The sequence below is a fragment of the Carassius gibelio genome, chromosome B20 (assembly GCF_023724105.1).
Source record: "Carassius gibelio isolate Cgi1373 ecotype wild population from Czech Republic chromosome B20, carGib1.2-hapl.c, whole genome shotgun sequence".
Taxonomy (NCBI): Eukaryota; Metazoa; Chordata; class Actinopteri; order Cypriniformes; family Cyprinidae; genus Carassius; species Carassius gibelio.
This window is the reverse complement of record NC_068415.1, coordinates 6,321,889-6,347,559: the sequence shown is the minus strand read 5'-3', so window position 1 is coordinate 6,347,559 and position 25,671 is coordinate 6,321,889. Positions and strand designations below refer to the sequence as shown.

Here is a 25,671-nt window from a genome sequence, read left to right as displayed (position 1 = left end):
AAACTTATAGTGTTAAATATTACACAATCATGTGCGTGTGTATTTGCATGTTTATTAATAATTTAATATATTTCTTCTTGATGTCCCTTCTGTATAAGAAAACAACTGATAAACATTCATTTATTTAGTTATCTTACAATGTTTATTCTTAGTGCACAAAATAAAAGGTTGTTTATACATATTTCGTGTTGCATTGCTAAAAAAACATTAAAAAGGAAAAACTCAGACAAAAAAAAATGGCCTTGTAGTGACAGAAGTTAGGGGTTAGTGAGTGCATCTCAAGAAGTTTACAGCACCATCTAGTGTTCTTTTTAGCAAAAATTACAATCAACTTTTTTTTTCTTTTTTTTTTTTCATAAGCTCTGTTGGATATACAAAGTTGAATATGTAAGTTATGTGCATTTCATGTTACCACAATGACTTCTTGCCCTATGGCTCAGATTCTGCTTCATCATGGCTGCCTTTGCTTTGAGCCAATCTTTTCTGAAAGGCCATGTTTAACTCATTGTGTCTCATAGAATGAGCCGAATCAAGTTCTGCTGAAAAAGGTGAAGGATAATGGGAATCACCAGCATACGTTACATTTCTATATTTCTTATTTCTCCCACTTATCCTCTTACAAAGCAAATAGAAGATTTCTAGAACATTTAAGGCCAGAGACACACATGCCACCACCAACATGAAGATAATGAAGATGGTTTTCTCTGTGGGTCTAGAAATGAAACACTCTGTCTCCACCGTACATGGCGACTGCTTACAGTGGAACTTGCGCTCCATAATAAATCCAAACAGATAATACTGGCCAACGATGAAAGCCACCTCAATAATGATTTTTATAAACAGCTGGGTCAAGTAACTACCCAGCATGCTTCCTTTGATTTCAACCTTCCCTTTTTCATTCGTATATTTTGGAGACTTTGACATCGGGTTTCTTTTCTGCTCCTCTCTCAGTTTGTTCTCCTGGTGGATGACGTGCACCACGTGGCCCAGATACACCAAAGTTGGAGTGGAAACGAAAATGATCTGCATGACCCAGAAGCGAATGTGAGAGATGGGGAACTTCCAGTCGTAGCACAAGCTTTCGCAACCAGGCGTGTTGGTGTTGCACACTAAGTTGGATCGCTCATCACCCCACACGTTCTCCGCTCCTGCTCCCAGCACCAGGATCCTGAAGATGAAGAGGATGCTCATCCAGATCTTGCCGATGACGGTGGAGTGGGACTGTACTTTGTCCAGTAAAGCTGAGAGGAATCCCCAATCTCCCATGATTGTGTACTCAGTTGCTCAGGGCTTCCCTGGAGGATAAACAGCAGATTTACACTGAAGTGTCCACAATAGCTTTCTACATAACATCATGGAGATCAAAACAATTTAGAGGAGTTTTTTTTTCCAACTTTTTTGTTTTTTATTCCTCGTTATGAGCAATCTATGTTCTTGTTATAGTCAAAAAGGCAAAGGAATATGGAAATTGTCACCTTAAGACCACCATGAACATTACAGAGCAAATCAACAATACAGACCTGATCAAATCTATAATAGCACTTACAGCAACTGAGATTTTTTAATAGACTACTGCACACGGACCATTTTGCTTCTGCTTTCACTTTGCCAATATATTTCTACTTTATTGAAAGAGCTTGCTCTACATCTGATCTCTTAAACTTCATACTCACCAAATAATATTATGGAGAATAAATGCTGTCTTGTAATCTCAGAGTACTGTATTTGTTGCCACCCTATAAAAATATAAAATCATAATCACGGTTTAGAACAAGATCTCTTTTTTCAGAATCTTCTGAAATCAAAGTTTCGGTTTATTGACAAATTAATGAATAAATAATTGAAAAATAAATGAATAAAAACTCATTCCATTTAAGATCTTAAAATAGTTTTAACTGTAGAATATTTAAAATGTATTTCATTTGATAAAAAAAAATAACTTAATCTGAATGATTTAAATACATTTGATATTTAAGACTCAATAATATGAAGAAAAGTTACTTTTGAGTGATGTTTCTAAAACGTATAGGATTTAAAGATATAAAAGAATGCATATCTAAATTCTTTTATATATAAATATATTTAAAGAATTTAAGGATAAGATTGGGAATGCAGTTACTTACTCCAACAAATTCCAAAATATTCTTACCTGAACAAATGGATCCGGACGGTAATTTCCCGTAATGCTCTAACTGCTACAAATGATCCTAAATATTATTTAAACATTATTTATAAGCATGTATTTAAATTAACAAACTTCCTTATTCAGCTTCCTGAAATTTAAAATCAATTCCAAAACAAAACGAGATCACATGCAGACTCTCAGACAAGACTTAACCGTTTCAATCAATCATCTTCTCTCCGTGAAATGTGATTAACATATATGTGAAGGGACACTGGATGCTCCACCCATCTGTATGATAAGAAAACCAGTAAATCCAGACATTTCCACTTCTCTTTTCTACATCATGACCAATTCAGCACTTTATTTTGGAGTACACTTTCACACACTTACGAAATTCAGCGCAATCGGCAGCTTCGTTTACATTATGTCGCTAAGTGGAAGCGGCGTCTCTACGTGATGGTGGTGGTGTAGTGGCAACAGATCAAGCCTGGTAAGGTTGCTGGGTTTGAGTCCCATGAGTAACAATCACTATGGCCTTGAGAAGACACTTAACCACTGCTTTTTTTCTGTCCTGAACAAAAAAATAAAAATTTAAGCTAAATTAATGCAAATTAACAATATGTTCACACTTTTACATTTACATGCTTTATTGATAAGTATGCAAAATAATTTATATTTACCTTGATTTTCTTAAGCTCTTCATTGACACAGTGTATGGTGTATGTACACTGATTTTTTTTTTTTTGTACAAAAATAAAATAAATAAATAAATGAGGTGATCTAACTTTTGAGAAAACTGGTGCCAAACTTGGTAATTGTGTTGAAACTGGTGTTACAACTGAGTAAGAGTCATAATTTGTGAAATAGAGTATATATTTCACACACACACAATTGAACTCTTATCAATTTTGATCATTTTAAATGACATATGTTATAATGAAACCTTTAAATCTGTTAGTTTTAATTAAATGACAATAATAAATCAACCTAACAATTAAAAGGAATTTTAAATAAAAAGCACCATTCATATTACTTTGCCTAATTAGAAACACGCCTTTATGAATCCCAACATTTAATTCATGAAATATGGAGGAAAACATATATTTATAATTTTCTGCACAAACAACTTGACCCTGACAACCTCTTTCAAGTGAATCCCCCCAGTAAAAAGGAGTTTTATTTCTCAAGAATTGGACTTCTTGTTTCATTGTGGTAACTGTGGGAGAGATATTTGTGGATAGTCATCGTCACAGTGAACTTTTAGTCTGTCTCGAGTCTCTGAGTAATCTTATGAAACACTGAAGTGAGATCTAGGGGACAACTACGGGACATAAATAACGAACATTTTTACACTCGGGATCTGAAAAACTTCATTTCACCATATGCACACATCCATACCCAGCACAAAAATGTTGGAGCAGTTATGATCATTTTTGAAAATGTATGTTTGTGAGTTTGTGCAGTTTACATTGCAGAACAAAACGTCAACGTATCATCAAGTTATGTTTATCACAGGCTTTATTTTACTAAAAAAAAGGAAAAACCCCATTTTAAAACCCCATAGGCAGATCTCGAAGGAACCCGCAGCAAATTAATCTTCTGGGTTCTGAATTCATAGTTCCCCCTACTCTATTATCCTTTGCGGGCAACTTGATTGACAGGTGATCTGACCAATCATAACCCATAATTTAACATTTTTGTCTGACAAACAAACCAGACCAGACCAGAGAGATTAATGTCAGTGAACTTGAAAAATGTTGTGTATTGTTGCCTTTCCACAGACATTCCACATGATACCTTCTTATCATTCATGTTTATTTCATGCTACAACTAGTATAGAGGAAGACGTGATCACTTCACGTGCCGCTTTAACTGAGGCACTAACTTTTCTAACTATTCGAGTCGCTTAAGGCCATTTTTTGTATTTTTATTCATCACATATTTTCTTAATTTCTGTATAAATTAAGGATTATTCTAATATGTCCTTAACAGTTAGCCTATTTAATGTAATTGCAGGATATTTTTTCAAGTTTGAGGTTGTCACTAAATCATGAGTAGCTAGACTGATAAGTTACAGGTTCAAAGTAGCTTCTCCAACACATGGTTCTTTCAGATGCACAAACTTGGTCAAAAATGGATGACAACAACAACAACAGCAGCAGCAACAAAACAAAAGACATGTCTCATTTAAAATTAAAATCCCTGTTGCACCACACCCAAACTACATCTCCCATGAGTCACTGCATCACAATCACCTTGCCACACCTGCACCTCATTCATCAGCCAATTTCCTTGCCACACCTGCACCTCATTTACACACACATATTAGCACCACAATCACTCTCCCTCACTGCGAACTCTTGTTTAGCCCTGTCTACATTTCTGAGAGTTTTCCCCCTGTGTTTGTTATTTTTGTTTGGACCTTTGGACTGTGTATTCCGACTCTGATTCTATGCTGCCCGTCCCGATGTCTGCTTATTTCTGGTTACGATTCTGGTTATCCCTGACACACCTGACGCCATTCCTGATCAATTGGAATTGCAATTGGATCCGAAAGTCTCTGACTCTCTCTTCGTAACAATAAGACTCCACTTGAGCAGGACAAAGCAATCATTCAGTTATGATATTTAAGATGATCTGGGTGATCTATAAATGGGTGGTGAGGAAATTTTTAGTGCAAAATTTGTGTTTTCATGTGGCGTTTCTGTGTTTTTTCATTCAGTGGGAACAACCATATCTACACTGTACAACACCACTTCATAGAACCTCAAGAAAAGAATCCTGTTTTTCCCATTTTCTCCTATAATTATGGTTTCTGTGGAGAATGTAGGAAATAGCTGTGGTGTAACTGTACATGATAACTGGATAAAGTTCAGACGTGCATGTTACTTACGTTTACACTTGTAAACAGTTGCATTTTAATTTATTCATTTAGCAGATTAATTTATCCAAATGATTTCTTTGCTTTTGTATCACAGACGTTTATATTGAAATTAATACTACAAAAAATGCCATATCTGCGTATTTTTGAAACAGTACATTGTATGAACCTATGACAAAAACCAGCATAAAATATTGTAATGATCATGGGCTTGGACTGCATCTTTAATGCTTTGTATTATATAAGATATTTTAACAAACCGAATTAGCAAAATGCAAACTGTCTTTCCATTTAACATTGAGTTTATGTGTTTTCAAAAAGAACTTTCTATGGAAAATGTTTCATCACAGAATCTCATGCTCATGTTAAGTGGGAAGTGACTTAACATTTCTTGGTTTCGTATATTGCAACATCTCAAAGCTGGACAATGTAAAGGGTGATGTGTTGTAAAACTGTTTGCGTGATTTTGGACTGGGTATGAGTACGTGCTCAATGACCCGAAGTGATTTTTTTTTTTTTTTTTGTGGGTGGACACTAAATGAAACCTACACTTATAAAAATTACAAAACGCGTTGAAGGTCAGATCTTGAAAGACTGAAAGCTTTGATATCATCTTTTCATCTGCACACAAATAAAGAACAAGTGGACTTGTCATCATATAAAAGGTTAGTTTACTTAAAAAATGGAATAACTTAAACTGTTTTGATTATTGAGTATTGGAATTATTTTTAGAGGGGTGTGGTTGACTGTTAACTTTGATTAAGAATATCTCTTTGGATTTGAAACTTTAGTCTTTGCAACATTACAGATCTTCTTTATGCACCAATACCTTGTAACACGCCAAAGAGAAAGGAACATTTTAAATCACATAATCTAACTCCTTTAATATTCATGTAACTCCAGTTCTCCAATGTTCTAGTTTTCTTCAAAAGTCTTCTCATTTCCAGGTCAGCATGGGCGACTGGGGATTCCTCTCCAAGCTTTTAGATAAAGTGCAGTCTCACTCAACCAATATTGGCAAAGTGTGGCTGTCGGTTCTTCTGATCTTCAGGATAATGGTTCTTGGAGCTGGGCTGGATAAAGTCTGGGGAGATGAACAGTCCAGTATGGTCTGCAACATCAGAACTCCTGGTTGCTTGAACGCGTGCTACGACCACATCTTCCCCATTTCTCACATGCGATTCTGGGTGCTCCAAATCATCTTTGTGGCCACGCCAAATCTGGTCTACCTCGGCTACGTTCTGCACGTCATCCACAAGGAAAACAAACTGAGGCAGCAATTACAAAACGAGGCAGAGAAACGGGGGGTAAAAATGCCCAAATACACTGATGACAACGGGAAGATTTATTACAAAGGGAGTCTGCTTTGTGGCTATATGTTGAGTCTCATTGTCACCATTTTGTTTGAAGCAGGGTTCATTGTGGGCCAGTATTATTTAATTGGCCTTTGGATGCCCACACAGTTAGAATGTAAGGTAGATCCTTGCCCTAAGATCGGTCTGCATTGTTATACATCCCGCCCAACTGAAAAGACCGTCTTCATTATCTTCATGCTCATTGTGGCGTGTGTGTCTTTAGTCTTAAATCTAGGAGAGATGTTCTACCTGATGGGTCGTAGAGGCGAACACAAGAGGAGGACATCTGCAAGGTCTGAGATGCAGAAATTAACCCCCACCGAGACATTTTGCTGAATGAATCTTATTTACCATAAAACTTACTGTATCTACTAACTTTACAATGTCAGCACTTTTTACTTGTTAAATAAACCATATTTTGTATTGGTTTAAGGAAACAAATTATGCATTTACTCTAATCCAATTTTAACTGTTTACAACGACTATAAAAATGATGCATACATTTCTAACTATAATACCGGTGATTGTAGCAATTATTATAAACCCGCACAAATACAAATCCCCACACATTCTGAAAGATTATTGTTTTTCAAAGACCCCTGGATGTCTTCAGTCCCACCATAACTGCAGGTTGGTACCTTTTCAGAAGGTAGACTACACCATTTTATACCGTATTATGGTATAAAATACCATATTCTGCCATATTTATCCATAAAAATATGTGTGTTAAATGTTCATATTAGTACCTACATTCTTAAAAATAATGGCGCTTAAATGGTTCTTCACATCGATGCCATTCACTCAAATACTCTTTAAAGAACCATCTCTGTCTTACCTTTTTATAATCTGAAGAAGATTATAAGAGATTATTCTTCATGGAACCATTTAGACAAAAAGTTCATTTTATGGCATTGTGAAGCACCTTTGTTTTTAAGAATGTAAATGGTACGTTTTAGTACCTAAATGGTGCAGTATACTTTTTATAAGGTAGGCCTAAAAGGCCCAGTGACAAATTTTGTACTTTTTTTTCTGACAATGCAGCAATTCCTGCCATTATTGTAAATATATGTGAACATGTCATGTGTGCAAATATAAATAAAACATCAACCAAGCCTGTTGTTTGTAAGATGCATGAGAAATTACTAGGAAAAGTCTTTCCATCTTTCCACCACACGAGGGCGTATGAGGATTACAAATATTTCAAAGCTCTGGCAACTCAGACACCGGTGTATTTTCAATGCATAAAACATAACACTTCAGACAGATTAATACAATATTTATAGCCGTGATGAACTGAAAAAAATATTTTTTTAACATTTAGAACATTACACCATTTTTTCTATTAAAAAATATTTTAAAGATAAATGTAAAAAAAAAAAATCCTTACAAGTGTAGAAACTTACTTAAAAGTGTTTCTTTCTTCCATAGACCCCCAAAGGGAAATATTAGGCCAGTAACAAGACACCCGAGAAACAGTGTTGGCTTCATAATGTCAAATCTTCAGTGACTCGTGACACCCTATTTGAATATTTATGAGTTAAACCTTAAAATATGCACATATTCAAATAGGATCAATTAGATTCCAACAGCACATGAGATGTGTGAAGTGCTTTATGTGAGGAACAATGTGAGGAAAAAGGTGCCAATATATATGTTTGGATGCTCCTTTAATTTTTTGCTAAAATTAAGGAAACTAACAATTGCTGATATAGGCCTACACGTCGATCTGCACTACTCAGCAATACTTTAATATACCTTAACAAGAAAAAACATAGTAACATTATTTCAATTTTTAACACAAATAATGAAAACAGTTCATGATTAAAGCACAATGTTGTAAGTGATAAAATTAGCGTGAGCTATGCTTTTGTAAAACAAATAATATCATATACTAACACTGCTCTCATATAGTTACATGTGGTTTGCTTTAACCAAACATAGAGAGGAAAATATGAACATATGTAAATTTACTAAATGAACAATTGTCTAAGTGTTTTATGACAATTCAAAACAAATATAGTTTAACAAAGGTTTATAAGAAGAGATAAATAAGTCATATGACAAGACATAACTTTAATAAATGTTAAAGTTAAATAAAATTACCTGAAATGCCCTGCGGCACCATGCAGATGTTCATCAAAATTCATCCTGGTCAAACATTGTTCAAAATACATAATCATTTGACCGCAAAACAAAATGATCACAATGAATCTGAATACCCACACCCTACATTCATTAAGCTATGGACAAGCTTACAACATCAATCTTTGCAGCCTTAAGTTTAAGTAGACTTTAAAGTTCCTGTAATGTACATCTTAGATCCGTTTAAACCTGCCGAGAACGTGCTCATCTGTTTGCTACGATGTCTCTTTGACCTGCGGCATATCAGGTAGAACATCTCGATCACGTTCAGAAGCAGAGAGGTACACGACATCACCAGCATGAAGATGATAAAGATGGTTTTCTCTGTGGGACGAGACATGTAACACTCGACCGTATAAGGGCAAGGAGATTGGGAGCATTCTATCTTAGGGATCATTACGAACCCGTAAATATAATACTGGCCTACGATAAACGCAGCCTCAAGCAAGATCTTAGCAAACAAGCTTGCTAGGTAACTACCTAACAACTGGCCCTTGATTATAACTTTGCCATGATCGTCAGTGTATTTGGTATGTTTGAGGCCTTGCTTTTCCTCATGGCTTTCAATCTGTTGTCTCAGTTTCTTTTCTTTGTGGAGGATATGCAGAACGTGGCCGAAGTATAGAAGCGTTGGTGTCGACACAAAGATAATCTGAAGAACCCAGAAGCGAATGTGGGAGATTGGAAAGGAGTGATCGTAACACACGTTTTTACAACCAGGTTGCTTAGTGTTGCAGATCATTTTTGATTGTTCGTCACTCCACACCTTTTCAGCCCCGGCTCCGAGAACCATGATCCTGAAGACAAAGAGGACAGTGAGCCACACCTTCCCAATGACCGTGGAGTGAGACTGCACTTTGTCCAGCAGCTTGGAGAGAAAGCCCCACTCTCCCATGCTTGTGCCTTTAGTATCTTCTCTGCCTGGAAAACTAGGGGAGAAAAGACAGCATTTTGAGGTGCTGGGTTTTGATATATATATATATTATCTATTTGACCTATAAATGGATTTATTCAAAATCAAACCCCTTATGCAGTGAATAATAATAATAATAATAATAATAATAATAATAATAAATAATGATTTTCTTAGTCAGTATGTTATATGTGTTATATGTATACATATACATACATACATACATACATACATACATATATATATATATATATATATAGATAGATAGATAGATAGATAGATAGATAGATAGATAGATAGATAGATAGATATTTAGATATTTGTTATGAAAAACAAGACAAAAAAAAAAACTAAAAAGGAAATTCTAATTTTAGCAATGTGTTATTAGTTTTCAGTGAACTCAAGTAGAATTTTTATGCATTACGCAACTCCAAAAAGGAGGGATTCCCATCAAGGATAGTTCACTCAAAATATTAATGTTTTTTTAACACTGCATGGTTTTCTATTTTCCATAGGCAAAATTTTTGTGATTATTCAATGACCAATGCTTGCTGATTGCAATCAATTATATCATGAACTCAATAAAGTCATAAATATTTTGAATCTTCACACGGCCCACAGAGTATTGGTATAAAGGCAAGATTATCAGCAAATAATTAGATAATTCTGTATACCAAAAAAAAAAAAAAATACTTTTGTGGATTCTGATGTTCAGAAGATAAGAGCGTTCAAGATACAGTGTTATAAACTTAAATCACATTAAGCAAACAAAATATGAATTTGAATTGAACATCAAAATATGCTTAGAAAGAAATTATGAGTTGCACTTCAGTGGACAAAATCAAAACGACATTGATTGCTGTAATATATATCCTCAAGGGCTCTTTGACAATGAGGAATAGAATATGCAAATAATTAGCAAGCAGATGATTCAACATCAGCCTTCAACATAGAAAATGTTTTAACAATGTGAATGACTGACTTTTTCAATCTAGCATTCAGTTTGAAAGAGTGAATGGTTAACATTCAGAAATCACCAAAATCCGTCTGTATATCAGTACAATTTAACATGTTTAAATTATAATCAGTTTTGGTACATATTTAAAATACACAAGAACACATATAAAAGAAATACAGAAGAATTTTAAATATGGAAATTATATATTTTTACCTGTGACAGCTTGCGTCTCAGTGCGGAGCTTATTGACTGTGTTGCTCAATGATTAAATGAGATGTGTCAGGTGTAAAGATTGAACTTCAGTGCACTGGATTTCACAATGTCTGTTTTTTTTTTTTTGGCTGCCACCTTCCTCTTGACGTCTGATTAAAGTTCCATGGCCATATTTAGGATAACAGGATGAAATTGAGTCCAAAGTTAATTATTAATCTTGTTAGAGAATCTACGAGAGATACGTGAGACAAGATCCCTGTACCTTTATATTATCATGTACTCATGCATATAAAAGATACAGATAAATCCATCCAAAGGGGTTGATTTGTCATCACTGTGATTCATAACATTACTGAAATTTCTGAACACAATAAAAACTGTGAAGTAAAAGCCACTCTGTTTTGAATGTTTCATCATAAGAGAAGAGAACAGAATAAATATTCTCTTGGCATTCACAAGAGAAGGAGCTTTTATAACATAATGAATCTTTGCGTTTTAGTGCTTTAGGCTATTCATCTTCTATAAGATGCAGTTATTCTACGCTGAAGAACAGTGATAAAAATCAGCAGCGTGGTCATATTTGAGATATGCGAGAACAACACATATCAACGTAAAGATAACGCAACTTGCAGAGCAATACAAAGAGAATAACTAAAAAAAATGCATTTTTATGTGCATACAGTACACTCTCAGAAATAAAGGTACAACAGCTGTCACAGGAGTGGTAACTTTTCAAAAGGTACATATTTGTATCTAAAGGGTCCATGGTTGCACTTTATTTTACAGTACGTGTACTTACATGTACTTACAGTATGATGTACTTAAAGTGTATTTACAGTGTATTTATCTAAGAAAGTTCTGGTAACACAAGGTAACTACATGGGTTAGGGTTAGGTTTAGGGGTAGGTTCAGGGCTAGTACCTAGTTATTACATAGTTATTGTAATTACTATAATAAGTACGTAAATGGGGAACATGACTGTAAATTAAAGATTCATATTGGTACTTAAAGTGTACATATTAAAAACCTAATAGGTACAAAGTGTACCTTTTGAAAAATAAGTAAAATAAATAAAAGCACCAGCACTGCATTCATTGTTTGAATTTGTACAGAAATGTTAAAAAATTCTGTGTCTTTAAGGTAAAGAGCAATTACTAAGACAGTTATAAGTTGTTAGCAATCTTTAATTGTTCTTATTATTAGTCTAATTAAGAAATTGTTAATTCCTTAATAGTGTTATTTTCCACCACAAGGCAACAGGTTTTAAACAGGAGAAGATATTTTGCGGGGGAAAAAAGAAACTTCTGCTGATTTAAAAGTTTTATTTCAAAGAAGGATATTGTCATCATGCTCTCTAATGATCACAGACGCCAGTTTACATTCAGAATACACATTAACACAAATTAGTTTCTTTGTAACCTAAAATATGGCCAAATAAAATGACAACATCACACAAACAGACAGTGCTTAAGTCGCTTACTGACTCTTAATACATATATTTACACACAATATATACAATCATACAACAGTGAGTTTTTATATCAAAACTATCCAATTAAAAGTCAAACATGCACTGTGCACAAAATGATAAAATAATTAAATAACACTCAGTTTGAGGTGTATTATACTAATACTTCCTTTTTCAAGTGTGTAAATAATGGACCATAAGCTAAGGGCTACAAAAATCTAACTGTAGATATGTTTCTCTAAAAACTTGGCAGATTGGAGAAATTTCGGAGATCAAGTCTAAATCTAATTGTCTTCCATCAATTGTTTATCTTCTTTCGCCCCATCCAGGCTTCCTCCAAGACTCTGCCCGCTCTCGTACTGTTTGTTCAGTTTGTTTTGCTTCAGCGCATCTTCAGAGGTCATCCAGGATGATGGCAAACTTGCGGGGTTTTTAGCCGAAGTAATATTATGTGTGCGTTTCTTGCTGCTCCGGCATCCGACCCTGGTGCACAGCAGGTAAAACACCTCTATGACATTCAGTACCAGAGAAACACAGGCTACCACTAGCATAAAGATGATGAAGATGGTTTTCTCTGTTGGACGGGACATGAAACATTCTACAGTGTAAGGGCAGGGGGATTGGGAACATGTAAACTTGGCTACCATCACAAAGCCGTATAAATAATACTGTCCGACAATGAACGCAATCTCCAAAATGATTTTAAAAAACAACTGGGTTAGATAGCTGCCGAGCAGGTTTCCTTTAATTTTGACGTGGCCACTTTCATCTGTGTATTTGGGGGCCTTCAACTTGTGGCCCTCGCCGAGACGTTGTATCTTCTCCCTGAGTTTGTTCTCTTGGTGAATGACCTGCACTGCATGGCCCAGGTACAGCAAAGTTGGAGTGGATACAAATATGATCTGCAAGACCCAGAAGCGGATATGAGAGATGGGGAACTGCCAGTCGTAGCACACGTTCTCGCAACCGGGTTGCATCGTGTTGCAAACCAAATTGGATTGTTCATCCCCCCAGACGCTCTCCGCCGCTGCTCCCAGCACCAGGATCCTGAAGATGAAAAGGACGCTCATCCATATCTTGCCGATGACGGTGGAGTGAGACTGTACTTTGTCTAATAATGCCGAGAGAAAGCCCCAGTCTCCCATGTTTGCCGATACTCAGACTTTCCTATAAAAAAAAAAGACATAAGGAAGAAAAGGAAGATTAAATACAAAGTTCATTTTAGACGTAACTTAATCAATAAACCTTTAAATGATGTTCATCATTAATGGTATGCTCTTAATAGATTAATATACTTAATCATTAATAACTCCTTCAAACAAGTTGTCACTGTGCCCATAAAGTAAAGCAAAACATAAAAAAGGTTGTACGGTTAAAAGAGGTTTTATTAAGAAATGTAATAAATTAATAACAACAAACTTTAAATAAAGTATATATTTTATGAAACTATATAAAATGCATTAATGATTGTAATAAATTAACATATGGTGCAAGCATCTAAACGTACTACACAGTGTTTTTACTGGATCATGGAAATAACTTATTAATAATTATTTCTGAATCTTATTCATTGACTAAGCATCCGTGGCTACTGGTAAATCTAAAATACTTAAAAATGGATTTACATGAAATACATGCTCAATTTATCCTCTAAAACTTCACTCTGTCTATAAAACATTTACTGTATTAAAAAATGCAATTACTGAAATTGACTGATTGGATATTAGTAATTAAGCACCTAGCGTGATTAGTTGGATTCTAATGTTTTGTGTTTAATTAATTCTTAAATATTGTCTTTTCACTCCACAAGACAAACAGCTTTTTTATATGCTACATTATAACTATGTAAACTTGAACAAAAATGTACAATGTAGTATTGATTTCACACTTACCTTTAGTTAGTTGTACCTCTTCCTATTAGAATCTAAGCCGCATACCAAGTGATAGCTGAGAATAGTTGAACCTTGATTTTTGGGCTTTGCTAAGTTTGCGTAATACCTGAGACTGGCCTGCTGTCACGTTGTCCAACGGTAAAAGAACAAGATCTTGAATGAAAGTACGCAGGAGTGCCACATTAATGATTGAAAGGCTTTTGAACAATACTTAAGTCTCTAAACCAAACAACTAACATTACACTGTATTATATTTTTTTTTATACGTGTATATGATTTTAAGGTACTTTAATACTTTTATTCATCAGATATTCATAGAATTGATCAAAAATGACACTAAAGACATTACATAATGTTACAAAAGAATTATATTTCAAATATATGCTGTTCTTTTGAACTTTATCAAAGAATCCTGAAATAAATAATGATTTCAACAAAAATATTAAGCAGCAAAACTGTTTTCAACATTGATAGTAATCAGTTTTTTTTTTTTTTTTTTTTTGAGCACCAAAGCAGCATATTAAAATTATTTCTAAAGGATCATTTGACAGTGGAGTGGAGTAATGGCTACTAAATATTCAGGAATAAATTGTATTCTAAAATATAATAAAATAGAAAACTGACTTATTTATCAAATTGTTGTTGATCAAATAAATTCAGTTTTTATTATTTCCACCTTAAAAAAATATTTTTTCCCCTAAATACAGAAATGGAGCAGAAACAACAACAACAACGTCACAGTTTGATGCTTTACTTTTATTGAACCTTTCTACAGAGTACAATTTCAGACTTAAATGAGAAAAGAAGAAAAACAAAAACAGACAAGCATTTCCAGCAATACATTATTGATTTGTTAAACATAGAGAGAGTCATAGTGTGCTTGAAGTTGGGGGGTCTCGACCATGCACGAGTCTCTTGGATCAGTGGCTGTTTGCTCAAGTTGACCGTGTGAAAGCCTTTGTGTACAGAGACCTGCTAAACAGATATGGACTTTTGGCATGTCAGCACTGCGGTTCTCTGAAGCCACACTCTTTGCTGCCTCATTGTAAGCTCCCTCCTCTGAAGCTTTAGCTCATGGTGCATCAAGTATCACATGATCTGTAGTTTTGAAGTCCTTCCTGTTTACAACCGGGGTCACAGGAGTGATGGCATAGTCCTTTTTGCAACTGAGACACTCGTTGACATAAAGATATTAGATCTCAATCACATTAAGGAGTAGAGAGAGGCAGGCCACCATCAGCATAAAACCAAATGACAATGGTTTTCTCAGTAGGCCTCAACAAGTAACAGTCCACCTTGTGAGGACATGGAAAACGGCCACAGACATATTGGTGCTGAAGAATGAAGCCATAAAGGTAGTACTGGCCTAAGATGAAACCCATCTCTAAAAGAATCTTGCAATGCAAACTCAGAATGTATCATCTCAAGAGATGCCCCTGAAGGTTGACCTTCCCATTGTCCCTGCTGTACTCAGGAAATCCGTGGCCCAGGTAGGTCAGAGTAGATGATCTGCAGTAACCAGAAGCGGATGTGTGAGATGAGGAACACCTGGCCATAGCAGACCTTCTCGCAGCCCGGCTGCTCTGTGTTGCACGTGAAGTCCGACTGCTCGTCAGTATCATGTATCACAGTATCATGGCACCGGCGCAGAGGACTACAATACTAAACACAAACAGGAAAGTGAGACAGAATTTTCCCACCACCATTGACTGCGCATGGACTCTATCCAGCAGTCTTCAGAGAAAGTCCCAATCACCCGTCTTAAATGCTAATTGAATTCCCGAAAGAAAGGACAATATCGTTTATTGGACATTGCAGTTCGGCAATTTACATGCAACGATGCTCATAATTGGTTTTCACACATTTTATGCAAGCACTCTTTATGGATTCAGAAAATACTGTGTTAAAAGGTCTGGAGGCATAAGTTGAACATACATTTTCTTTTTCTTCTTCTTTTTGTTTTAACCATTTTTGCCATTCAAAAGTTTTGGGTTAATAAAACTCTTTCATGTTAGTGGAATAAGTCTTATAGTAACCAAGGCTGAATTTATTTGGTCAAGTATCCATTAAAACAGTTACAATATGAAATATTGTAAGAATCTTATATATTTAAGAATTTATTTCATTTCTGTGATGGCAAAGATGAATTATTCAGCATTATTACTCCAGTCTTGACTATTATCCACGTTGAAAACAGTTGTGCTGCTTACCAAGTTTAATAAGACGGAGATGAAGTTTCACCCGCTCAGTGAGGGCTCCAGGGAGATGGTGTAACAGGTTTTCTCAAACCCTCCTTTTCATAAAGAGGCAGCTTTTGAAACAATTATGACATTATCAGTGTGTGAACTACTACCAGTTTTCAGCCTTGACATCTGGAATTGGAAGATTTAGTCATGTATGTTCTAATGGGTTTTGTATGTAAGTTTATATGACATGCATTATATAATAGCTTTTGTTTTATATATTGTACTACACGTCTTTACATTCCTGCACTACTCCAATCTTAATATTGTAAGTAATTGTTTTCAAAAAGGTTTTCTAAACATACTCCTTTGCTCACCAGTCTTTCAGCCGCAAAGATCGGCGCCCCCTCCCCTCCATCCTGGACATTTTCACGGTACACAGTGCTCTATTCACCGTTTACCCTGAAATACCTCTTTTACACAATGTCATGTACAGTATTTATGTAAAGTACTTGTATTGTTTGTCTTAGATTATGTATAGTCAACTATTATAGTATACTGTATGTATAGTTAGATTACAGCTTTCAGTAGGTTTGCTATGTACTGCATAGGTTCAAAATAGTTTCTTACTTCTATTGTTGTATGTTCATATTTGTGTTTAATAATCTAGAACCATGGTCCTGTCAGACATTTCATTCCACTGTATGTCCACTCATAGCAGAATAACAATAGAACTTTACTTGACCTATGTTAATATTACATGAGTAAAGTGCATTACGTGTTCTTGGCAGTAGACTTTCTACACTTTCAAAGATAATACTGGCTGTGTGAGCATGACTGGAGTTTATACAATGGATTGTATAAACTCTTGTCATGCTGACAGCATATATAAATCTTGGACCTTTTATCTATTACGAAGTAATTTTACAACATTGATTTGATCTATTGCAAAACGCTTTCATGTAGTTTTAAACAGCATTACAGTTAATGAAGACGATATCAGAATTTAAACATTTGAGCTTTTTATTGATAATTTCATAGTTGCAACAAAGAAATTAGATACACTGTAGTAATATATACTCAATATCTACTGTATTGAGTATAGCCAGTACACTCAAAAACACTTGGAATCTAAAATAAATATTTAATTTAAAACTTCTTTTTTTAATATATGAATCTGACCTTTGCAAATAAATAAAGAATGGATTAAAGAAAAAGAAAAAAACAGTAGTAAATAAACATTATAGATTTGTTATCACGTTCCAACCTCTCGAGCAACTTTTTTATATTTGTGCAAACAAATATACTGAAAAAAATGAGGCATTTCACTCAGAACTCAGTATAAGGCGGTAAAGGGACTGGGTGAGTAGTTGATTTTCAGTTTCAACCCTTTCATCACTCATGTTATTCTGAGTCTGGTCAAAATCAACTTTGCAAAATCAACTTGGTCTTTCACATGGAGGGGAAACATCCCTGTTAGGTGGCCCTCGTGAATATGCGTGATCCCAGCATCCATACCCACTCTGGCATGCACTGCACCAGTCGAAACTAGAAAAAGAAAAGCACAGAAATACTAAATACACACATACCTTATAATATAGAAAGTTGTCTACAATGATTGCTTGACTACCTGTATGGCGTGAGGCCAGTATCCCGTGGTTCGGTGAGAGATGCCTAGAGTTGAAAGAGCATGGCTGGCATACACTTGTGGGCTCGGCTCCAGCCAGCCAACAGGACTGTAACCCTCAGATGCTTGAGATGAGACTCTAAAAGGCAGCAAACTCTGCACAAAGACTCCTCGATGGCCATATTCATAGTGCAGAGAGCGACTGAAGTTATCAAGAAAAGCCTGTGGGGGATTTAAAATGCGAGGGAATCATAAGACAAATTAAAACAGTGTACTGTATATAGAGTGCTGCAGAGATGACATTTTGGTAGGCTAAAAAACAACAACTCTGGTTCCATTGTCCTGATTCCTGAAGTAAAAGGTCATCATGCCAAACTCATCTACTCACTAGTCAACTTTTACAGTCTCACTGCGTTAATAGTCCCACTATAAACTACTCCAACTCAAACTTTCAGAGAAAAGAGCTGTTGTTAAAGTCATGTGATAAAGTCATGTGACCATGGTGTAGTTCTGTAGTTTAAATTCTAATGTGTTCATTTGTGAAGATTATCATGATTATCCAAACATGGAGAATCACTTTTTTAGTCACAGAGCTTATTTTCTGCAATAATCCAAAATCCTGTAAAATCCCGTTGGGGTGTTGTCAAGAAAACCATGGTAATGCTCACTTCCTGATTGGTCTACAAAAATACATTGTCATGGCAGGAAAACGAGTAAAGATCTGACCGTAGATGCAGAAAGAGCAGCCTTTCTGGAAGTCGGACACAAGCAGCGCCCATCAGAAATGTTGACCACTGCTCCTTTTCCCCTTTCCACCATATTGGGCAGTGCCATACGGGTGACAAGAGTGGCAGCTACTATATTTCTATTGATAGTGTCCCACAACATAGACTCAGATATGTCCATAAATCCTTGAGAGAGGTCCAGAGATCCATCCAGACTGTTAACAATAACTCCAATATCTTTACCGCTAATGGCATCTTTGATAGGTTTGCAGGCTGAGTGGCCCTGACTGAAATCAGCTTCAATTAAAATGGCCTCTACCCCGTATGTGTCTGAAATGGCTTTGGCAGTGTCAGCTAAGTTACTGGTGTCACTGCTGATCAGAATCACACAGATGCCATGCCTGGCCAGTTCCTCTGCATATGCCTTTGCTATTGCCTCTGAAGCACCTATTGGAAGAAGGGGTCATTTTTGTCAATTTAAGTTTGGTAAATATCAGTATGCAGTATTATAACACCAAGTTCAATGCATGAATTAGATAATCAAACATGATGATTATTCGCTTTTAAACCTACCACATATAAGAGCCCATTGTCCATACTGCTGACTAAGATCTCTATGGGAGACAAGACGAGGAATAAAGTGAAGCCTTATCAGACTATAGCAGTCCCTCATAAATATCACAGCCTTGCTGGCTGTGTAACACGCACCCACGAGCGCCAGCGTTTCCACATAACAACTGCACGATCTGGCAATTTCTCTATACAAAAGCTGGAAGCTGTCAACAGCAGCCATTATAAGCTGAAATGCTTACAATTATTTACTCTATATGAGTTGCCAACGAAAAATAATAATCTTTTTAATTCAACGAGTTAGTTTGCACTCAACTAGCTAGAGTACGTTTGTTAATACGAGTACTATTTCACCAGATTCTCCTCCTTGGATTTGTCACACAACGTGAATCAGGAAACCCGGAACATTTAAAAGTCACGTGATACACTCGCGTCACGTGACCAACGCTGGTGTTTTCAGTCAGCGTCACACAAATGCAAACATCACCTTTATTCGTATTTCTGCGGTTTTATATTATTTATTTTTTACAGTATTCGCTAACGTAAACGTTTAGACACCGGATATATTCTTACGGTTGCACTGTGAAGGTAATGTTTTGCAAATAACGGGTGTTTTAATGCGGATGATTTAGCTCAGCTGGGCTTGTTTCCATAGAAACGTGTAGTGCTAACAGATGCTAAGCTGATTTATACACAGCGCCGTGCTTTATGAAACGACTGATTATGAAAGATTTTTAATGTTATGGAAGCGACGTAGCTCAGCTGTTTGGACATGATGTGAAATTATTGCAGGTAATGTTTGAAACTGTGAGCTGTATGTGTAATCTATATTTCTTTATGAGAAAATATAAGCTTAATACCAACAGTTGAATTCTGAACATCTCAAGTTTAAGTACTTACATGATATTTAATGACATGGGATGGGATATGATGTAGCCTAAATGTTATTATCAGTGTATCCATGTTTGATATTATTAGGGATATTAGGTAGCCTTGTGTATGTAGATAAACCAATCAAATTTGAGCACACAAGACATGATTCTATGTTTCTTAAGATTTGGAAATGGCTTTCATGTTTGAAATTAGTTTTATAGACAAATGCAATTTGTAGCTACATATTAATTTGATCTTTAAAAAGTATTGTTTATTTTACTGTATTATGGAATGTGTCCGATACCAAAGGAAAAGCAGCAAACAATCCTTCAAAATCATTCCAGGAATCTAAACTTTGTGGGAATATATAACGCATAGATTGTCTATACTTCCCACCATTGTTACTACAGGTCAAGCACACCTTACTTAGCACCTTGTTTCACAAGGAGACCCCCTGTAGAGAAGAGCTGATCACACCCCTGAGAAGCGATGTCTCAGTTCTCCAGCGAGGATGAGGCGGAGCTCCAGAGCCTGCTGCGAGAGCTCCTGAAAAGTGTCAAAGATAGAATCTCAGGAGCACCATCAGTAGAATGTGCGGAGGAGATTTTGCTTCATTTGGAGGAAACTGACAAGAACTTTCATAAGTGAGAGACCTTTTTCTTCCAGTACATGTTAAGCCTGATTGTGATTACTGTTTGTTTGATCTGTTTTCATGACCTCTCTCTGTTTTCCAGCTATGAATTTGTGAAGTACCTGCGGGCATATGTAGAGAGCAGTTTAGGAACTGTTATTGAAGAAGAGACTGAGAATTTCACCAGGGGTGATGGTCATGCTATTGGGCCGGGACAGGACACCCTGGTCCACGCTGTTACGAAGAGGACTAGGGAGTCCGCACAGTATGTGTTTTTATGACTCTGGTTACCAAGTGTTTATTTTTTATAAGATGTTTTTGTGGATGTTTGCTCACTGCATGATGCAAACATATCTGAACCAATGCAACGGAGAAAGTAAATATTGTCAGGAATCTTTTGAAAATGAAAATAATGATGTAATGCTGTGATGAAAGTCAACGTACCATGTGTTTTCCCGATGTAACTAATAAGATGTTTTCTTAAACACTTCACTTTCTCATTTCATGATGCAAAAATCATTTCACATAATTTTCTCCATAAATATTTTCAAAGCTCTTTCAATAAAAATTCTAAGCCATGAATCAGACTAGCCATCTTCCGAATAAATAACAACATTACAGTCACTGATTTTAAACAGAGAACAGGCTCAAGACTATGTAAATAATGTCTTATAGGATAAAATTAACTATGGATCCCATAAAGCATTGCAAATTACATAAATTAATCTGCCAACAAGAGGATATATATATATATAAGTACAATAAAGTTAGGGGTAGGTAAGAAAAAAAAAAACATTTGTTCTTGTGCTTGCCAATCATTTACATAATATAAAAAAGGTAGTCTGCGTTAGTACATGATGTAACTACAGAAGAGTCAAGTTTTAAATAGGAAAACTATTGAAACTCTTTGGTCATTTTTGAGCTAGATGCTAACGGTCTAATCAGATTCAATGATCTATGCTAAGCAAGAAGTACTACCACCAGACCCAGAGATCACTTGAATGGATTCAAAATCGGATAAAACTCAGCCTATAATAAAAAAATAAAAATACAATACAATACTCAAGTAAATGCATTCCGTTACTGTCGTAACTTGATTATGATATTATGACTGATTCATGGGAGTGATTTCTGTTTTTATTGTTTCGGCGATATCTCCGAGTATGGGTAGTTAAGTACATCGTATGTGTTTTTTTTTTTTTTTTTTTTTATCTGTAGGTATAAACAGATGATGCAGACTTTGAAACAGACCATGATGGTGGTTGTGGAATCACTGATCAATAAATTTGAGGAAGATCAGCTGAAGAAAGAGGAAATGGACAGGAAGAGCCAACATGAGCAGTCAAGCAGTCATTACACTGACAACTGCTCTGACAGTGACTCTTCATTCAATCAGGTTGTTGTTATATAAGTTCAGATATGTTACAGAGGCTTCTATTGTTTCTTGGACAAGCCTATCATTGTGATTATCTCAGCCTTTTTCACTCTATGACTGTACATTCATACCATAAACTTAATCACTAAATGATTTCAACACGCAGAGCTATGCATTTATCAAGCATGAACAACTTCAAGTCATCGCCGAGAAGCTTGACCCCGGTAGACCACGAGAGGTGAAATCTATTGACACACCCACTTCCCATAGTTTCAATTGTAGAAAGAGAACAGTCATTCTGATTCAGAGGTGATGTGGTCATCCTGGACTGTTTAATTGCAGGTTCGCTTGGAAGCTTTGCAGTCTTTGTGCTATGCCCCTCCCTCTGATGTCCTGAGCTGTGAAAGCTGGACTGGCCTGCGCCGAAATCTCTCTGCTGCACTCACTGACCCTGACCCTGAGCTCAGCGTAAGAGATAAGTGCTAAATAAGCACTGACCTTAGCCATACCCTGAACAACAAAACAGTTTCCTTAGCTGCTTAATGTGGAAATACAAGGGCCAACATTTACAAGCAGTTGACAGAGAAGAGGTGTCATGTGAAAATGGGAGGCCATGACCTATTCTACTAACAGTATTACTTTAATATAAGTATTGTGAACCAGGGTTGTTATAATCAACTAAAACTAAAAACATGTAAAAAATCATTACTTGAAATAAAATAATTAACTGAAGTAAAATAAAACTTATTAGAAAAAAAATAAACGTTTTATTTAAGTTTAAATTGGTGTACTCCAGTAACTGAAACTAAGTGAAATATATACTATATACATTTTATTAATAATATAAACTATATAGAAAAAAATAGAAACACATAAAGAATTAAACTGTAATAAAATGTGATCAAAAATAAAAACAAATTCAGAATATGAATTAATACATATTATCAGGATGATCCTAAATAACACTGTTGTTAACATGTTGTGCTTTCACAGGATAAAGTCCTTCAGTTTTTTGCAAAAACATTTTCCTCTTCTCCATTAAATGTGACTAAGGATATCTACAGTACCATAGGTAATAGATTAACCTTATTTTAGCAGTATGAAGTATCTTTTAATATTCAGTATGTACAGTATGTGAACGTCAGTCCGTCAGTGTCAACGGTGTCAACATCTCTCTTCAGCTAAAAGCTTGGAGGCTCATTTCCTCTACCATAAGTTGAGTTTTCCCAGCGGCTCTACAAGTATTGATGCGAACAGACCAGATATGGCCCGTCTCCTCAAACAAGTATGTGACATTTCCTCCTCCTATGAATGAAGGGAAGTAAAGTTTAGCTAGCTTGGATACAAATATGAATAAAGTTTTGCTTGCTTGTATAAAGATGAGCTTCTTTCTGGTCATTCTAGATGAGATTAATAAATGACTTTCAGAAGGAGGTGACAACATTTTGGATACGCCATCCTGAGAAGTGAGCGTTCACATTTCCCAAATATTGTATGCTGTGTCTTTATTGTGTCAGATTGGCTTAAATAGAAATGATTTTTGTTCCCCTTGTGCTCTAGGTACATGGAGGAAATCATTGAGAACACCCTCTCTCTTCTCGCTCTGCATTCTGAACAGGGCATGAGCAGCCCCGGCTCAGAAAAATCCCTAGAGCCTATACACTTAATCTCTCTGCTAGATATCAAAGCCACCTGGTTTAAGAAATGGATGGTGAGCCAAGGTTTTATCAAAGAATAAACAAAACCAAAAAAACTAAACGCACATACCATTTTCGAAATAAGTATTTTTGAATTTTAACTTTATTTTTTTTTCATTAAAACAAAGGAATATATCTTGAGTTGATTTGTCTTATAACAATAACTACATTAGTCATAATGTTTTAAGGGTCGTTAGTGCAGGAACTCGTGGCCTAGTGGTTAGAGAGTTTGACTCCTAATCCTAGGGTTGTGGGTTCGAATCTCGGGCCAGCAATAACACATCTTAGGTTCCCTTGAGCAAGGCATTAAACCCCCAACTGCTCCCCGGGCACCGCAGCAGAAATGACTGCCCACTGCTCCGGGTGTGTGTTCACGGTGTGTGTGTGTTCACTGCTCTGTGTGTGTGCACTTTGGATGGGTTAAATGCAGACAACTAATTCTGAGTATGGGTCACCATACTTGGCTGAATGTCACTTCAATTTTAATTATTTTTTTTTTTTTTGCCTGACAATTTTGTCGTTATAGTCTGTATTTTAAAACTTTGAGTATTATTTATTGTTCTTGGTATGAACAGGTCTTTTACACTTAAAACAGGAAAACATTCAGTTTAGTTTACTCTGAAATTCAGTTTTGCTTTTCAAGTATATTTACCTTTTTTCAGGTTGTTTAGGTACATTTCCTGTAAAATAATGTATACAGTATGTAATTCTGTTAAAACGGATGTCAAATTATTGTCTCCTAGCATGGCTACTACAGCAGAACTGTTGTCTTAAGACTTCTGGAGAGGAAATACAAGACTTTGGTGAGTTACACCATGTAGTTATACCATGCAGTAAAAACTATAGTAGACTATAAAAAAATATTACACTACATTGTTGTCACGTGATTTTATGAGCATGTTTTAACGATGTACATCTAAAATATGCAATAGCACAGTATTCATTCTGTACATTGTAGAAATTATAAGTTATTTTGTCGTATTATAATTTTCTATTCCGAACATAATCAACATTCACTGTCTTAAATTTCAGATTAGTTTAAATGTAATTGGTGAAATGGACAGTTTTTCTTTCAGTGCTAATGATATAATGTATTCAAGTAATTAATAATGGATTTTATGGATCCTTTTCCCCAGATTGTTAATGCTCTGCAGCAGTGCATTTATTACTTCGATTCCTGTGATGCAGTTAGAGAAGAAACCTTGGAAATTATCCACAGCCTTGAACATCAGCAGATTGGTACGGCTGAACTTTTACCCACAATGTGCACATGGAGTCTCATACTTTATCTGACAGATGGCTTATGTTCCCCTGTATGCTGCTACAGACTGTCCTCTCATGGTCAACTAGCTAGATTATCATTGCCAGAGATAATTCCAAGAATTTGTGGATAGTGAAAGAGCTTTACGAGAATTCTGATTCTGTATTGTAGTTGGAAAATTCACATGAAAAACAAAAACAAATCACCAAAGCAAGCACACAGTATGTACTTGATCTTCTGCTGTATTCACCAGCCATAGCAATCAGACTTTCAAACCACCCACAGCTGTAAAACATTCATAACACATCAGCAGTATTCAAAAGATGCTTATCTAGTTTCTGTAATCAGGGTCAGTTTATGTTTGTTTCACAGTCACTTTAGTTACTCGTATAGTATTACAACAAATTTCAGATGTCACATTTCAGTGGAATCAATCTACCTTATCTTTAAAAGGTCAAAACACTTGTAAAATATCTAACTGGTGAATATCATAGAAACATACAGATGACATTTAAATAAAGGAAAAAAAGATATTCCATCATTATCATGGCAATTCAGCACATTTCCATTCACAAATTCTCAGTTGTTTAACGTACAGACATTTTAATGTTGCTTGTTTAAATTTACTTCTGCTCATAATGAGGATTCCGATTAGATGATTGCAGTTTATTTATTTTAATCAGCATAAATCAAACGTGGTATACCATCATATATCAGTACTCAAAAATCATAATTACGGTTTGGAGAATAACTTTTTGGCATTATGGGAGCCATTGGAGGAA

At 35.6% G+C, this 25,671-nt stretch overlaps 6 protein-coding genes and 1 pseudogene across 6 annotated transcripts in view; 2 read left to right on the top strand and 5 right to left on the bottom strand.

Annotated features, from left to right (window-relative positions):
• Positions 1-106: 106 nt before the first annotated feature.
• Positions 107-2,377, bottom strand: LOC127983418 (gap junction Cx32.2 protein). Its single transcript, XM_052585597.1, has 3 exons — positions 2,150-2,377; positions 1,674-1,736; positions 107-1,295 (listed from the first exon to the last, which is right to left on the bottom strand). Exon 3 carries the CDS (start codon positions 1,264-1,266, stop codon positions 430-432), a length of 837 nt encoding a protein of 278 aa, XP_052441557.1. The 5' UTR covers positions 1,267-1,295; positions 1,674-1,736; positions 2,150-2,377; the 3' UTR covers positions 107-429.
• Positions 2,378-4,482: 2,105 nt separating this feature from the next.
• On the top strand, positions 4,483-7,473 carry LOC127984417 (gap junction Cx32.2 protein). Its single transcript, XM_052587057.1, has 2 exons — positions 4,483-5,671; positions 5,954-7,473. Exon 2 carries the CDS (start codon positions 5,960-5,962, stop codon positions 6,695-6,697), a length of 738 nt encoding a protein of 245 aa, XP_052443017.1. The 5' UTR covers positions 4,483-5,671; positions 5,954-5,959; the 3' UTR covers positions 6,698-7,473.
• Positions 7,474-8,011: 538 nt separating this feature from the next.
• Positions 8,012-10,724, bottom strand: LOC127984416 (gap junction Cx32.2 protein). The gene is made up of 2 exons (XM_052587056.1): positions 10,588-10,724; positions 8,012-9,432 (listed from the first exon to the last, which is right to left on the bottom strand). The coding sequence occupies exon 2, from the start codon at positions 9,396-9,398 to the stop codon at positions 8,643-8,645; it is 756 nt and encodes a 251-aa protein (XP_052443016.1). The 5' UTR covers positions 9,399-9,432; positions 10,588-10,724; the 3' UTR covers positions 8,012-8,642.
• Positions 10,725-11,895: 1,171 nt separating this feature from the next.
• gja13.1 (gap junction protein alpha 13.1) lies at positions 11,896-14,098 on the bottom strand. Its single transcript, XM_052585563.1, has 2 exons — positions 13,948-14,098; positions 11,896-13,222 (listed from the first exon to the last, which is right to left on the bottom strand). The coding sequence occupies exon 2, from the start codon at positions 13,198-13,200 to the stop codon at positions 12,340-12,342; it is 861 nt and encodes a 286-aa protein (XP_052441523.1). The 5' UTR covers positions 13,201-13,222; positions 13,948-14,098; the 3' UTR covers positions 11,896-12,339.
• A 702-nt stretch (positions 14,099-14,800) lies between these two features.
• LOC127983504 (gap junction Cx32.7 protein-like) lies at positions 14,801-15,794 on the bottom strand (annotated as a pseudogene).
• Positions 15,795-17,143: 1,349 nt separating this feature from the next.
• On the bottom strand, positions 17,144-19,447 carry hsdl1 (hydroxysteroid dehydrogenase like 1). Its single transcript, XM_052586597.1, has 4 exons — positions 19,056-19,447; positions 18,484-18,929; positions 17,761-17,979; positions 17,144-17,678 (listed from the first exon to the last, which is right to left on the bottom strand). Exons 1-4 carry the CDS (start codon positions 19,273-19,275, stop codon positions 17,607-17,609), a joined length of 957 nt encoding a protein of 318 aa, XP_052442557.1. The 5' UTR covers positions 19,276-19,447; the 3' UTR covers positions 17,144-17,606.
• Positions 19,448-19,615: 168 nt separating this feature from the next.
• tbc1d32 (TBC1 domain family, member 32) overlaps positions 19,616-25,671 on the top strand; it is a 37,970-nt gene continuing 31,914 nt past the window's right edge. The window contains exons 1-12 of the mRNA XM_052586596.1: positions 19,616-19,844; positions 20,336-20,569; positions 20,660-20,821; positions 21,775-21,952; positions 22,098-22,169; positions 22,274-22,399; positions 22,925-23,003; positions 23,113-23,216; positions 23,336-23,397; positions 23,492-23,642; positions 24,372-24,431; positions 24,765-24,867. Coding sequence (XP_052442556.1) covers positions 20,415-20,569; positions 20,660-20,821; positions 21,775-21,952; positions 22,098-22,169; positions 22,274-22,399; positions 22,925-23,003; positions 23,113-23,216; positions 23,336-23,397; positions 23,492-23,642; positions 24,372-24,431; positions 24,765-24,867 — 1,252 coding nt within the window. The 5' untranslated portion in view covers positions 19,616-19,844; positions 20,336-20,414. The remainder of the gene's footprint in view (positions 19,845-20,335; positions 20,570-20,659; positions 20,822-21,774; positions 21,953-22,097; positions 22,170-22,273; positions 22,400-22,924; positions 23,004-23,112; positions 23,217-23,335; positions 23,398-23,491; positions 23,643-24,371; positions 24,432-24,764; positions 24,868-25,671) is intronic.

Coding starts and splice junctions, on each gene's coding strand:
- LOC127983418 (XM_052585597.1), bottom strand. CDS start 1,266: ATGGGAGATTGGGGATTCCTCTCAGCTTTACTGGACAAAGTACAGTCC.
- LOC127984417 (XM_052587057.1), top strand. CDS start 5,960: ATGGGCGACTGGGGATTCCTCTCCAAGCTTTTAGATAAAGTGCAGTCT.
- LOC127984416 (XM_052587056.1), bottom strand. CDS start 9,398: ATGGGAGAGTGGGGCTTTCTCTCCAAGCTGCTGGACAAAGTGCAGTCT.
- gja13.1 (XM_052585563.1), bottom strand. CDS start 13,200: ATGGGAGACTGGGGCTTTCTCTCGGCATTATTAGACAAAGTACAGTCT.
- hsdl1 (XM_052586597.1), bottom strand. CDS start 19,275: ATGGCTGCTGTTGACAGCTTCCAGCTTTTGTATAGAGAAATTGCCAGA. Junction 17,980..18,483: donor CTGCTCTTTCTGCATCTACG/GTCAGATCTTTA, acceptor AATCCCCCACAG/GCTTTTCTTGATAACTTCAG. Junction 17,679..17,760: donor ACTGGCCTCACGCCATACAG/GTAGTCAAGCAA, acceptor TTCTTTTTCTAG/TTTCGACTGGTGCAGTGCAT.